Source organism: Salvelinus sp. IW2-2015, linkage group LG33 (genome assembly GCF_002910315.2).
Source record: "Salvelinus sp. IW2-2015 linkage group LG33, ASM291031v2, whole genome shotgun sequence".
Taxonomy (NCBI): Eukaryota; Metazoa; Chordata; class Actinopteri; order Salmoniformes; family Salmonidae; genus Salvelinus; species Salvelinus sp. IW2-2015.
In genome coordinates, this window is record NC_036872.1 from 17,327,740 (window position 1) to 17,340,878 (window position 13,139).

General features: G+C 43.1%; 1 protein-coding gene across 1 annotated transcript in view; it reads left to right on the forward strand.

The window, feature by feature from the left end:
* The first annotated feature begins 152 nt into the window (after positions 1 to 152).
* Positions 153 to 13,139, forward strand: part of LOC111958259 (anthrax toxin receptor 1) — a 43,633-nt gene continuing 30,646 nt past the window's right edge. The window contains exons 1-3 of the mRNA XM_023979495.2: positions 153 to 720; positions 11,760 to 11,831; positions 12,140 to 12,211. Coding sequence (XP_023835263.1) covers positions 560 to 720; positions 11,760 to 11,831; positions 12,140 to 12,211 — 305 coding nt within the window. The 5' untranslated portion in view covers positions 153 to 559. The remainder of the gene's footprint in view (positions 721 to 11,759; positions 11,832 to 12,139; positions 12,212 to 13,139) is intronic.

Consider the following 13,139-nt stretch of genomic DNA (forward strand, 5'->3'; position numbering starts at 1 on the left):
GGTTGATAAATGAGGCCCCAGATAAGCTCCTGATTTAGAACATTGTCACCACCGATTGTAACCAGTAGATGGCAGTAGAAGTGGAGTTTGTCTTTCTCACTTGTTTTAATTCCCTCTTCAACCACGTGAAAAAAAGGAAAAAGAAAGTCAGAGTTTTGGAAAGGGACTGTAAGTTAGACACAATTACATCGTTTTCTGTGGAGCTGCCTGGAATGCACTTACTTTGTAGCTATTTTCTTACTTTTGGGAAGTAGGACAAAGGAAGACCTGGAGTTTACTGCTGTGTGACTTAGTGCATGTAGCCTGTGCTTGCTTGTCTCTTACCCAGTTATTAGAGCTTCCTGACTCTGTTGAGATGGACTAGATTCATAGCATCAGTGCATTCTCTGCCTCCACTGCACCCTTTCAGATAACTTATTTTCAATACTGAAGAATACTGGATCAATATAGAGAAATAAGGAATTGTTTTTTTTGTACAAAGGAAAGGTTTTTCTCCACCCTTTTTCCAAGTGGTTTTATTCTTCCTCTTATGTGAAATAGGCTCCTCCAAACTGGAATAATGTCTTTATATGGGTGCAGAGGCTCCTGGTTACCAGTGCTGCTTGGTGTTGTGAGTGTGCTGGTGGTGCTGACAGCTGGTAACGCTGGGCACAACCAGGACAGGGGGGAGACTGGATCATCCTGCTTCGGGAGCTTTGACCTCTACTTTGTTCTGGACAAGTGAGTTTGTCATTCATCATTCTCTTTCCACCTTATCTCTCCACTGCTTGTCATACACTATTGGGGGCAGAGTTCATAACTGTGTGTACAATGTACTATCAGTTGGCGAGAGAGAAACTCAAATATCACATTCATTTGTACATATCCACTGTATAACATCAGTGGTCACCAACCGGTCGATCTTCAAGACAATACACCCATGTGTAACTCTGTGTTGTTGTTTTTGTCGCACTGCTTTGCTTTATCTTGGCCAGGTCGCAGTTGTCAATGAGAACTTGTTCTCACCTGGCCTACCTGGTTAAATAAAGGTGAAATAATTAAATAAAAACGTTCCTAGTTGACCACCAAACATTTCTGTAGAAAAGCCAACGATACAGGCTTGCTCTTTTTTTTCGTGTTGCGCTGTTGGTGGAAGGTGTACTTGATTCAGAAGCCCTGCACACCAGGTAGGCATAGAGTACCACGGTATAAGTCATAAAACCCATAAAACCTAGCGGTCAAACAGGGAAATGGTTCCAATAATTTTTATTAAATTTTTTAGAAACACTTAAAATAAGGCCTGTGTTTCATGTAGGCTTACCCTGGCGTGACGTTTTGATAACCGTGTAAGTCTCTTTAGAACAATGTGACCGTGAGAGGCTGAGACTAATGCTGTGTTCAACTGGAAACCTCATACTTCCGACATTTGACAGGGAAAAATCATTTTGAACGGTCATCCAACTCGGAATTCCAAGTCGGAAACTCGGGCATCTTTCTAGAATTCCGACTTCACGACCTGAAGATCACTGACGTCATGATTTGTCCTTGTTCCCAGTTGCCTTGAAAGCACCATGACAGATGCAGGTACCATTAATCCAGTAAAATAAAACAGCAAATTATTTAAATTTATGCTCAGCTGTGCCTTGCGAGTGCTACACCTGATCTAATTTATCAAAGCTCGAGTTTTGAAATATTATATGATCTGAGAAGAACAATATTGGCAGGCCAGGTATATAGCCAATATGCTGTGATAATGTATTAGGCCTACTGCACAAATCAAAATCTTTATAGAACTGTTTTTATTACGTTAATGTTAAAMTTTTTAAGTCATGTTTAAAAAAATATATATATATAATCTGAGTGGTACATCTTGACTTGCATTTTGACTGAGAAAATGATCTTGACTCAAAGGTTGGTGACCACTGGTGTACATGAATCTTGGCAAAGTTCGTTCCTGTTTGGTCACGTTTCTGTGTGTCAAACAAAAACACCCTAATTATTGGTTGACAATAGAGCCTCCCACAATGCAATCTATGGCTGCAGGATGAAGTTGGTGAAGAGCAACTGCAGAAACTTGCAGTTGACTGCAGTCAAAATTACCTTTATCTCGTGGTTTTTGTAAAGTTTATGCAGTTGTCATGTAGGTGCAAATCGGACAATTTTATCCCCATAATGTAGCACACTTTGGAAGGCTTGACAGAAGTGATCCAAATATTGTCGTACTTGGCAGGACCGGACTACCGCATTGGGACACCGGTGGAAGGCGGTGACATGAGCCTCTTTAAAACTCTTCACAAAAGCAGTGTTTACCTGTCCCCTGTTTTCTTGAGTTACATACAGTGAATTCTAAAAGTATTCAGACCACATTTTGTTACGTTACAGCCTTATTCTAAAATTGATGAGGAAATTTTTTATTTAATCCATCTACACACAATACCCCATAACAACGAAGTGAAAAAACAGAAATACCTTATTTCCGTAAGTATTCAGACCCTTTGCTATGGAACTCGAAATTGAGTTGCATCCTGTTTCCATTGATCATCCTTGAGATGTTACTACAACTTGATTGGAGTCCACCTGTGGTAAATTCAATTGACTGGACATGATTTGGAAAGGCACACACCTGTCTATATAAGGTCCCACAGTTGACAGTGCATATCAGAGAAAAAACCAAGCCATGAGGTTGAAGGAATTGTCAGTAGAGCTCCGAGACAGGATTGTGTCGATGCACCGATCTGGGGGATGGTACCAAAAAATGTCTGCAGCATTGCAGCTCCCCAAGAACACAGTGGCCTCCATCATTGTTAAATGGAAGTAGTTTAGAACCACCAAGACTCTTCCTAGAGCTGGCCGCCTAGCCAAACTGAGCAAGCGGTGCAGAAGGCCCTTGGTTCGGGTGATAACCAACAACCCGATGGTCACTCTGACAGAGCGCCACAGTTCCTCTGTCGAGATGGGAGAACCTTCCAGAAGGACAACCATCTCTGCAGCACTCCACCAATCAGGCGTTTATGGTAGAGTGGCCAGACGGAAGCCACTCCTCAGTAAAAGGCACATGACAGCCCGCTTGGAGTTTGCCAAAAGGCACCTAAAGGACTCAGACCATGAGAAACAAGATTCTCTGTTCTGATGAAACCAATATTGAACTCTTTGGCCTGAATGCCAAGCGTCACGTCTGGTGGAAACCTGGCACCATCCCGATGGTGAGAGATGGTGGTGGCAGCATCATGCTGTGGGGATGTTTTTAAGCGGCAGGGACTCTGAGACTAGTTGGGAAAGATGAACGGAGCAAAGTACAGAGAGATCCTTGATGAAAACCTGCTCCAGAGCGCTCAGAACTTCAGACTGTGTTGAAGGTTCACCTTCCAACTGGACAACAACCCTAAGCACACAGCCAAGACAATATAGGAGTGGCTTCAGGATAAGTCACTGAATGTCCTTGAGTGGCCCAGCTAGAGTCCGGACTTGAACCCGATCGAACATCTCTGGAGAGACCTGGAAATAGCTGTGCAGTGACGCTCCCCATCCAACCTGACAGAGCTTGCGAGGATCTGCAAGAAGAATGGGAGAAACTCCCCAAAAGCAGGTGTGCCAAGATTGTAGGCTGTAATCACTGCCAACGGTGCTTCAACAAAGTACTGAGTAAAGGGTCTGAATACTTATGGAAATGTGATATTTCATTTTTGTAAATAAATTTGCCAAAAATTGTAATCTGTTTTTGCTTTGTCATTATGGGGTATTGTGTGTAGATTGATGAGGGAAAACAATTTAATCCATTTCAGAATTAGGCTGGAACAAAATGTGGAAAAAGTCAATGGGTCTGAATACTTTACAAATTAACTGTAGATTTCCAAGAACCGTGTTTATCTCTGTGTGACTAACATGTGGACAAATCAATCCTGCATGCAATTAACTAGCTTGCTGATTCTTGCATGTTTTCATTTTCACTCAGCCATGTTGTTGGCATTGGACTGATTCAGAGTGTCTGTTTCATGGAGCTGCCCCAGTTTTTAGCATTTCAACCACAACCAATAATATCGCATTTATGCCACCCTATGATATTCTCAGATGTATTTCTACTGTAGGTAGACTTTCCCTGTCACTTTTGCACTAGTTCTCCTTAGTGTTAGTTCACCCAAATTATCAAACTATATATTGGCTTCCTTACCCTCCATTAAAAAGGGCCTAATTATTGTGAGCAAAGGCAAATCAAATCAGTTTGAGTCACATGCACAGGGTCGCTGTAATTGCAGGGTACAGCGAAATTCTTATGCTCCAACAATGCAGGTCAGAGAAGTGAGTGAAACAATAATACAAATAATAATACTAAGTAAAATAATAGAAAAGGGCGTGGGTGGGTGTGTGTATGTATCTCTATCCAGGCTGTATCACATCCGGTCGTGATTGGGAGTCCCATAGGGCGGCGCACAATTGGCCCAGCGTTGTCCGGGTTGGTTCGGGATAGGCAGTCATTGTAAATAAGAATTTGTTCTTAACTGACTTGCATAGTTAAATAAAGTTTTAAAAAAAWWATATATATATATATACACTGAACAGAAATATATAAACGCAACATGTAAAGTGTTGGTGCCATGTTTCATCAGCTGAAATAACAGATCCCAGATATTTTCCAGACGCACAAAAACTTATTTCTCTAAAGTGTTGTGCAAAAATTTGTTTGCATCCCTGTTAGTGAGCATTTGTCCTTTGCCAAGATAATCCATCCACCTGACTGGTGTGGCATATCAAGGGCTGATTAAACAGCATGATCATTACACAGGTGCACCTTGTGCTGGGGACAAAAGACCACTCAAATGTGCAGTTTTGTCACACAGCACAATGCCACAGTTTTGAGGGAGCGTGCAATTGGCATGCTGACTGCAGGAATGTCCACCAGAGCTGTTGCCAGATAATTGAATGTAACCATAAGCTGCCTCCAACAACATTTTAGAGAATTTGGCAGTGCGTCCAACCGGCCTCACAACAGCAGACCACGTGTAACCACGCCAGCCCAGGACCTCCACATCTAGCTCCTTCACCAGCCACCCGGACAGCTGATGAAACCCCAGTGGGTGGGCCTATGCTCTCCCAGGCCTACCCTTTGCTGCGCTCCTGCCCAGTCATGTGAAATCCATAGGTTAGGGCCTAATGAACTCATTTAAATTGACTGATTGACTTATATGAACTGTAACGCAGTCAAATCTTGAAATGGTTGCATTTTATATTTTTGTTCTGTGTGTGTGTGTGTTTATTTATTTATTTACAACTAGTTTTAAATTCTATACAGTTGTTGCAGTTAAGTGGCAACGTGTGTAAATAAGGATATTTGTCCATAGTGTGAGGTTACAAGGATAAATGTCCATTAGGGGGTAAGGGGGGGCAGGGGGTAGAAGCTATTGCGCAGTTTATTTCTGCCATGATGCTCCTATATTGCCTGTGTCTGAGTGATGAAAGCGGCGAGAACAGGCTGTGACTCGGGTGGCTGAGGTCCCTGAGGATTTTCTTGGTCTCCCTGCGACACCTGGTGTTGTAGGTGTCCAGGAGTACAGACAGTGTGCGTCATCTGTAGAACCTTGTGGTCAGGAGTTGCCATATCAGGCTGATGCAGCCCAACAGTGTGATCTCGAGGGTGCACCTGTCCAACACTGTGAGGGCCCTCGGGAACAGGCCGAATTTCGTAAACCTCCTGCTTTCTTCACCACGGCGTCTTTGTGGTTTGACCATTTCAGCTCCTCTGAGATGTGTACACAGAGAAACTTTAAAGGTTTTTGACCGTCTCCACGGCAGCCCCGTGTTGAGGGTCAGTGTGGAGGAGGTGATATTACCTACCTTCACCACCTGGGGGTGGCCGTCAGGAAGTATAGGACCCAGTTCTATATGGAGGAGTGCCTAGCCTGGTTCCTCCTGAAGTCCACAATCGGCTCCTTTGATTTGCTGACTTTTGAGGGAGAAGTTGTTTACCTTGCACCACGCCATCGGAGTGCCTACCTAATCTCTGTAGGCCGTCTCGTCGTTGTTGCTAATCATGCCTACTACTGTCGTGTCATCAGCGATTCTGATGGAGTTGGAACTGTTCCCCCTGTTGAGTCAGTGTGGACGAGGTGATATTACCTACCTTCACCACCTGGGGGTGGCCGTCAGGAAGTTTAAGACCCAGTTCTATATGGAGGAGTTAAGTCCCAGGGCCGAGAGCTTTGTGGTGAGCTTAGAGAGCACTATGGTATTGAAGACCAAGCTGTAGTCGATTTACAGCATCTTCACTTGTGCATTCCCTTTTTCCAGGTGGGTGAGGGCAGTGGATCTTTCGGGGCATACCTAATGATAGGGTAAAATAGAGCCTCTTCTGGTTTTAATAGATATTGCTACCCTCTGAACTCCAATACTTTCAAATGACAACACTCATTACCTTATTGCCTGCATGATTATTTGTCTTATGTGGGTGAGCAGGCTTCAGCTTCGTCCTCTTTCATTTGGGTCTGCCTTTTCCTCTCCTCCATTGTTTAGTCTCTTACTCATGGATGAAGATTGTTTTTCCTTTTGCCCTACATCAGAATGCCAACTCCAGGCAGACATTTCTGTGGTGGCATAACATTTTAGCTAAGTGGAAATTCAGGCAGACATCTCGAATTGTAAGATTCAAAAGACTGATGTAGGGAGTATGATGAACATACTGCTGTGTGTGTGCACAATGTTTTGCTAACAGAAAATGCATAAAAAAAGAGAATGTTAGACACCAGGAGGTTGGTGGCCCCTTAATTGGGGAGGGCGGGCTCGTGGTAATGGCTGGAGCGGAATAGGTGGAATGCTATCAAATACATCAAACACATTCCATTTGCTCCGTTCCAGCCATTATTTTGAACTGTCTCCTCTGATTCTGTATTATATGTKGTTTTTTATTAGGATCTCCATTAGCTGATGTGGCAGAGTTCCATGTGGTCATTCATGGGTCTATGTAGTCATTCTCCAGCTGCATTCCTCTACCTCTCTTTGTTTGAACTGGTATCCCTTTTTACCATAACTGTCCTTCTGTATTCTCTGTCTGATCATCACACCTCTCTGTGTCAACTCCTCTGTGTGTCTGCAGAACCCTTTCTCCATTAGGTCCAGATGTTCCAATGTTTCAGCCTTTTGGCTGCGCTGTCTATGCTGGGACTCGTATCCTGGTAACAATGGATAAAGAGGTGTTTTGAGAAATGCTCCGAGAGGGAGAAAGAAGAGGATAGGAGTAAAGACAGGAATTAAAAGAATGACACACAGAAAGAAAGAAAGACGAATCATATGGCCGCTCAACCTACTGTCAACAAAATTGAATTGTAAGAAACAATTATCAAGGTTAGAGTTCAGTGACTTTTGAACTGTTGAAAAGTGACAGCCCAAGTATAAATACCATAAAGTACATACACTCATGGGTAAAAAAAAATGTTTTGAGCAAAATAGTGTTTAAAAAATATACATTTTTTACGCCTCCCCTCCGTTGAGGAGCAATAGAGAACAAAAGAGGAAAGACCCACCCCCCTACTTGTTATGTCATGACTTACCTGGACCACCTATTGAGATGTGCCTTTTGTTGACTAAATCAGGTGTTAAATGAGGTGAGAAGGAGACTGGAGTGCCTCTTTAACAAAACATAATCATCAAATAAGCACAAGGAGATTTAAACCACAAAATTCTGTAATGAATCGGTCAGCTATGCATACGTAGTTGAGTACGGTACTACAGCCCCGTTAGACTGGCCTAATTCAAATACATAACTCAGGCATGTAGGCATAATGACTGATCATTTCCCTGACTCTAGTAACACAAAATGGCTGATCATTTACTTGATTCCAATAAGACGGGGATCATTACTGGGGCTGCATTATAAACACATTGACAGTAATCTGAGAAGAAGGATTTCACTGATCTGCATCAGCATGAGATCATTGGTGCAGTCCAAAGATGGCAACTATCTAATCAATCAGCGTTATAGGCTACATTGTTGCTTTCTAACCAAGGTGTTTGTGTGTTCTAATAGAATGGGTGCTTCTGAAGCAATACCCTCATTTTCAGGAAAGAAGAGGCATACAGGAGTGTTGCCACAGTACACACCGGCAGGGAAAGACTACATTCAGCCAAGATGAATATATCGTCAAACTGTAATGGTTGGATGGGATAAAAAWAAWAAWAAAGTATTTCACCTTTATTTAACCAGGTAGGCCAGTTGAGAACAAGTTCTCATTTACAACTGCGACCTGGCCGAGATAAAGCAAAGCAGTGCGACACAAACAACAACACAGAGTTACACATGGAATAAACAAACGTACAGTCAATAACACAATAGGAATCTATATACAGTGTGTGCAAATGAGGTGAGATTAGGGAGGTAAGGCAATAAATAGGCCGTAGTGGCAAAGTAATTACAATTGAGCAATTAAACACTGGAGTGATAAATGTGCAGAAGATGAATGTGCAAGTAGAGATACTGGGGTGCAAAGGAGCAAAAATAAATGACAATATGGGGATGAGGTAGTTGGATGGGCTATGTACAGGTGCAGTGATCTGTGAGCTGCTCTGACAGCTGATGCTTAAAGTTAGTGAGGGAGTCTCCAGCTTCAGTGACTATTTATTTAAAAAAATAATAATAATAAAAAATTGTTCCAGTCATTGGCAGCAGAGAACTGGAACGAAAGGAGGAGTAGGCTTTGGGGGTGACCAGTGAAATATACTTGCTGGAGCACGTGCTATGGGTGGGTGCTGCTATGGTGACCAGGGAGCTTAMATAAGGCAGGGCTTTACCTAGCAAAGACTAATAGATGACGATGGAGCCAGTGGGTTTGGCGACTGATAATGAAGAGAGGGCCAGCCAACAAGAGCATATAGGTCGCAGAGGTGGGTAGTAAATGATTACCAACAACGACGAGACGGCCTACAGGGAGGAGGTGAGGGCCCTCGGAGTGTGGTGTCAGGAAAATAACCTCATACTCAACGTCAACAAAACAAAGGAGATGATTGTGGACTTCAGGAAACAGCAGAGGGAGCACCCCCCTATCCACATCGACGGGTCAGTAGTGGAGAAGTGGAAGGAAAGTTTTAAGTTCCTCGTGTACACATCACGACAAACTGAATTGGTCCACCCACACAGACAGCGTTGTGAAGAAGCGCAGCAGCGCCTCTTCAACCTCAGGAGGCTGAAGAAATTCGGCTTGTCACCAAAAGCACTCACAAACTTCTACAGATGCACAATCGAGAGCATCCTGTCGGGCTGTATCACCGCTGGTACGGCAACTGCTCCGCCCACAACCGTAAGGCTCTCCAGAGGGTAGTGAGGTCTGCAGAACGCATCACCAGGGCAAACTACCTGCCCTCCAGGACACCTACACCACCCGATGTCACAGGAAGGCCATAAAGATCATCAAGGACAACAACCACCCAAGCCACTGCCTGTTCACCCGCTATCATCCAGAAGGCGAGGTCAGTACAGTGCATCAAAGCAGGGACCGAGAGACTGAAAAACAGCTCTATCTCAAGGCCATCAGACTGTTAAACAGCCACCACTAACATTTAGCGGCCGCTGCCAACATACTGACTCAACTCCAGCCACTTTAAAAATGGAATTGATGGAAATTATGTAAAAATGTACCACTAGCCACTTTAAGCAATGCCACTTAATACAATGTTACATACCCTACATTACCCATCTCATATGTATATACTGTACTCTATATCATCTACTTGCATCTTGCCATCTTTATGCAATACATGTACCACTAGCCACTTTAAACTATGCCACTTTATGTTTACATACCCTACAGTACTCATCTCATACGTATATACCGTACTCTATACCATCTACTGCATCTTGCCATGCCGTTCTGTACCACCACTCATTCATATATCTTTATGTACATATTCTTTATCCCTTTACACTTGTGTGTGTGTGTAAGGTAGTAGTGTGGAATTGTTAGGTTAGATTACTGTTGGTTATTACTGCATTGTCGGAACTAGAAGCACAAGCATTTCGCTACACTTGCATTAACATCTGCTAACCATGTGTATGTGACTAATAAAATTTGATTTGATTTGATTTGAATGGTGCTTTGGTGACAAAATGTATGGCACTGTGATAGACTGCATCCAATTTGCTGAGTAGAGTGTTGGAGGCTATTTTGTAAATGACATCGCTGAAGTCGAGGATCGGTAGGATAGTCAGTTTTACGAGGATATGTTTGGCAGCATTGTTGAAGGATGCTTTGTTGCGAAATAGGAAGCCGATTCTAGATTTCATTTTGGATTGGAGATGCTTAATGTGAGTCTGGAAGGAGAGTTTACAGTCTAACCAGACACCTAGGTATTTGTAGTTGTCCACATATTCTAAGTCAGAACCGTCCAGAGTAGTGATGTTGGACGGGCGAGTAGGTGCGGGCAGTGATTGGTTGAAGAGCATGCATTTAGTTTTACTGCATTTAAGAGCATTTGGAGGCCACGGAAGGAGTGTTGTATGGCATTGAAGCTCGTCTGGAGGTTAGTTAACACAGTGTCCAAAGACGGGCCAGAAGTATACAGAATGGTGTCGTTTGCGTAGAGGTGGATGAGAGAATCACCAGCAGCAAAAGCGACATCATTGATGTACTGTATACAGAGAAAAGAGTCGGCCCGAGAGTTTGTGCTACAGGATGTACATTTCTGTTTGAAAAAGCTATCCTTTGCTTTCCTAACTGCCTGTTTATATTGGTTCCAAACTTCCCTGAAAAGTTGCATATCGCGGGGGCTATTCGATGCTAATGCAGTACACCACAGGATGTTTTTGTGCTGGTCAAGGGCATTCAGGTCTGGAGTGAACCAAGGGCTAAATCTGTTCCTGGTTCCACATTTTTTGAATGGGGCATGCTTATTTAAGATGGTGAGGAAAGCACTTTTAAAGAATAACCAGGCATCGTTTACTGACAGAATGAGGTCAATATCCTTCCAGGGTACCCGGGCCAGGTCGATTAGAAAGGCCTGCTCGCAGAAGCGTTTTTAGGGAGCATTTGACAGTGATGAGGGGTGGTCGTTTGACCGCAGACCCATTACGGACGCAGGCATTGAGGCAGTGATTGCTAGGATCCTGGTTGAAGACAGCAGAGGTTTATTTAGAGGGCAGGATGATATCTATGAGGGTGCTCGTGTTTACAGATTTGGGGTTGTACCTGGTGGGTTCATTGATCATTTGTGTGAGATTGAGGTCATCTAGCTCAGATTGTTGGACGGACGGGGTGTTAAGCATAGGATACAGCGTGATGTGCAGAAGAAGTAGCACAAAGTTGAGTAAAAAGTCTGATTGCAGAAAAAAGATTGTAGAAAGGTGTGCATGTATTACCTGGCGGCATCTAGCCTGGCGGTTAATACCGTTGGGCCAGTAACCAAAAGGTTGCTGGTTTGAATCCCAGAGCCGGCAAGGTGGAAAAAATCTGTCGTTCTGCCCTTGAGCATGGCAGTTAACCCACAACAACAACTGCTCCCTTGGCGCCCCGACGATGCAGACGTCAATTTAAGGCAGACACCTTTCAGTTTAATGCATTCAGTTGTGCAACTTACTAGGTATCCCATTTCCCCTTTGTGTCAAACAGTCTTTTACTGTGCTATAGGATTCACATAATAGTGAAAATGTTTAAAGCAGATGCTGCCTTTCTACAATAGAGATAGATGCAGTACACATTGATTCCCCTGACTCTCATCCCCCATCTGTCAGATAGTCCTTAACCTCTCCACTTCCTCCAGACTGTTATACAAAACACTCATCAATATGTTCTCTCTCTTTACAGATCTGGGAGTGTGCAGCACCACTGGATTGAAATCTATCACTTTGTGGAACATCTGGCTCATAAGTTCATAAGGTGAGAATAGTTTACAAAGACCCTGTAATGTAAAGTTATATAAATTCAATATTAACAAAACTTTCAACTGTTAACCGTGTGTGTGGGTATGAATGTCTACCAGATAAAGATACCAGATGAATCCCCCCCCCCCCCCTCCTATCTCTGGACTGAATGTACTTTCTATGCCTGTAATATGTGGTTGTCCCACCTAGCTGTCTTAAGATGAATGCACTAACTATAAGTTGCTCCTGATAAGAGTGTCTGCTATATGACTAAAATGTAAAGAAAGTTAATACACTGTATAAATGTTGTCAATTTCTCTCCAGTCCACAGCTGCGCATGTCCTTCATTGTGTTCTCCACTGAGGGAAGGATTTTGATGCGGCTCACAGAGGACAGGTGAGGGAACAATCTTTCTTTCTTAGGATTTGGGGTATTACCTCTCCACAAGATGGCAGGTATTTGCTGATTCTGAACTGAGTTGATTATCAAGAATCCAGAGAAACATGCAGGATTTGTTTAAGGTTCATTGAATTAGAGACATAAGAATCACAGAGAACAATACCCTCACATTGAGTTTGACTGACAATGCTGTCAATTCTTTGGCAAACTGTAAGCTTCAGCATGTGGCTCACAATATATTACATGTCGCATATGGGTCTAATCTTTCCTTAGGCGCATTGTCCACGCAGGCACTGAAACATTTTCAATGTTTATGGTCTTCCTGCTGTCTCATTTCACACAGGACTCATTTCCCCCACCATCTGCTAGACAATGTCCTGTGCCAGTAGGACACTCTTAAAACCTGAAGCACARACAAAGCCCATCACTACTCTCTGAAATGGAATACCACTTCAATAGAGAGAGATCATGCTAGGTCTTTGTTTCTGTGCCTATTATCTTTGTCACGTCATATCCGTCTGTCAGCTTTTAGTTTAGGGAGAAGACTATGCATTGTACAAGAAATCAGTCAAAAGGGAAATCTGTTCGATTTGAGGGCACAAAACGACTCACTTGTTGTTCATGATTATGGGTGTGCATGCAGTTCAATGCTGTACTCAATGTTTGAGTTTGACATTATGATTTGATAGTAGGACGTCACACATTTATAATTTTATCACTATTATGACTCTTCTTACATCAAAACCTAAAGCTACTCTCATTTGAAGCTCTAGCGAATGTAGTTGTAATAGCTGTTTAGCTGCAGTTAGATCTATCAGACTGGGCACACTCTGGTTGAATCACCGTTGTTTCCACATTTCAATGAAATGACGTTGAACCAACTTGGAATAGATGTTGAGTTGACATCTGTGCCCAGTGGAGGACT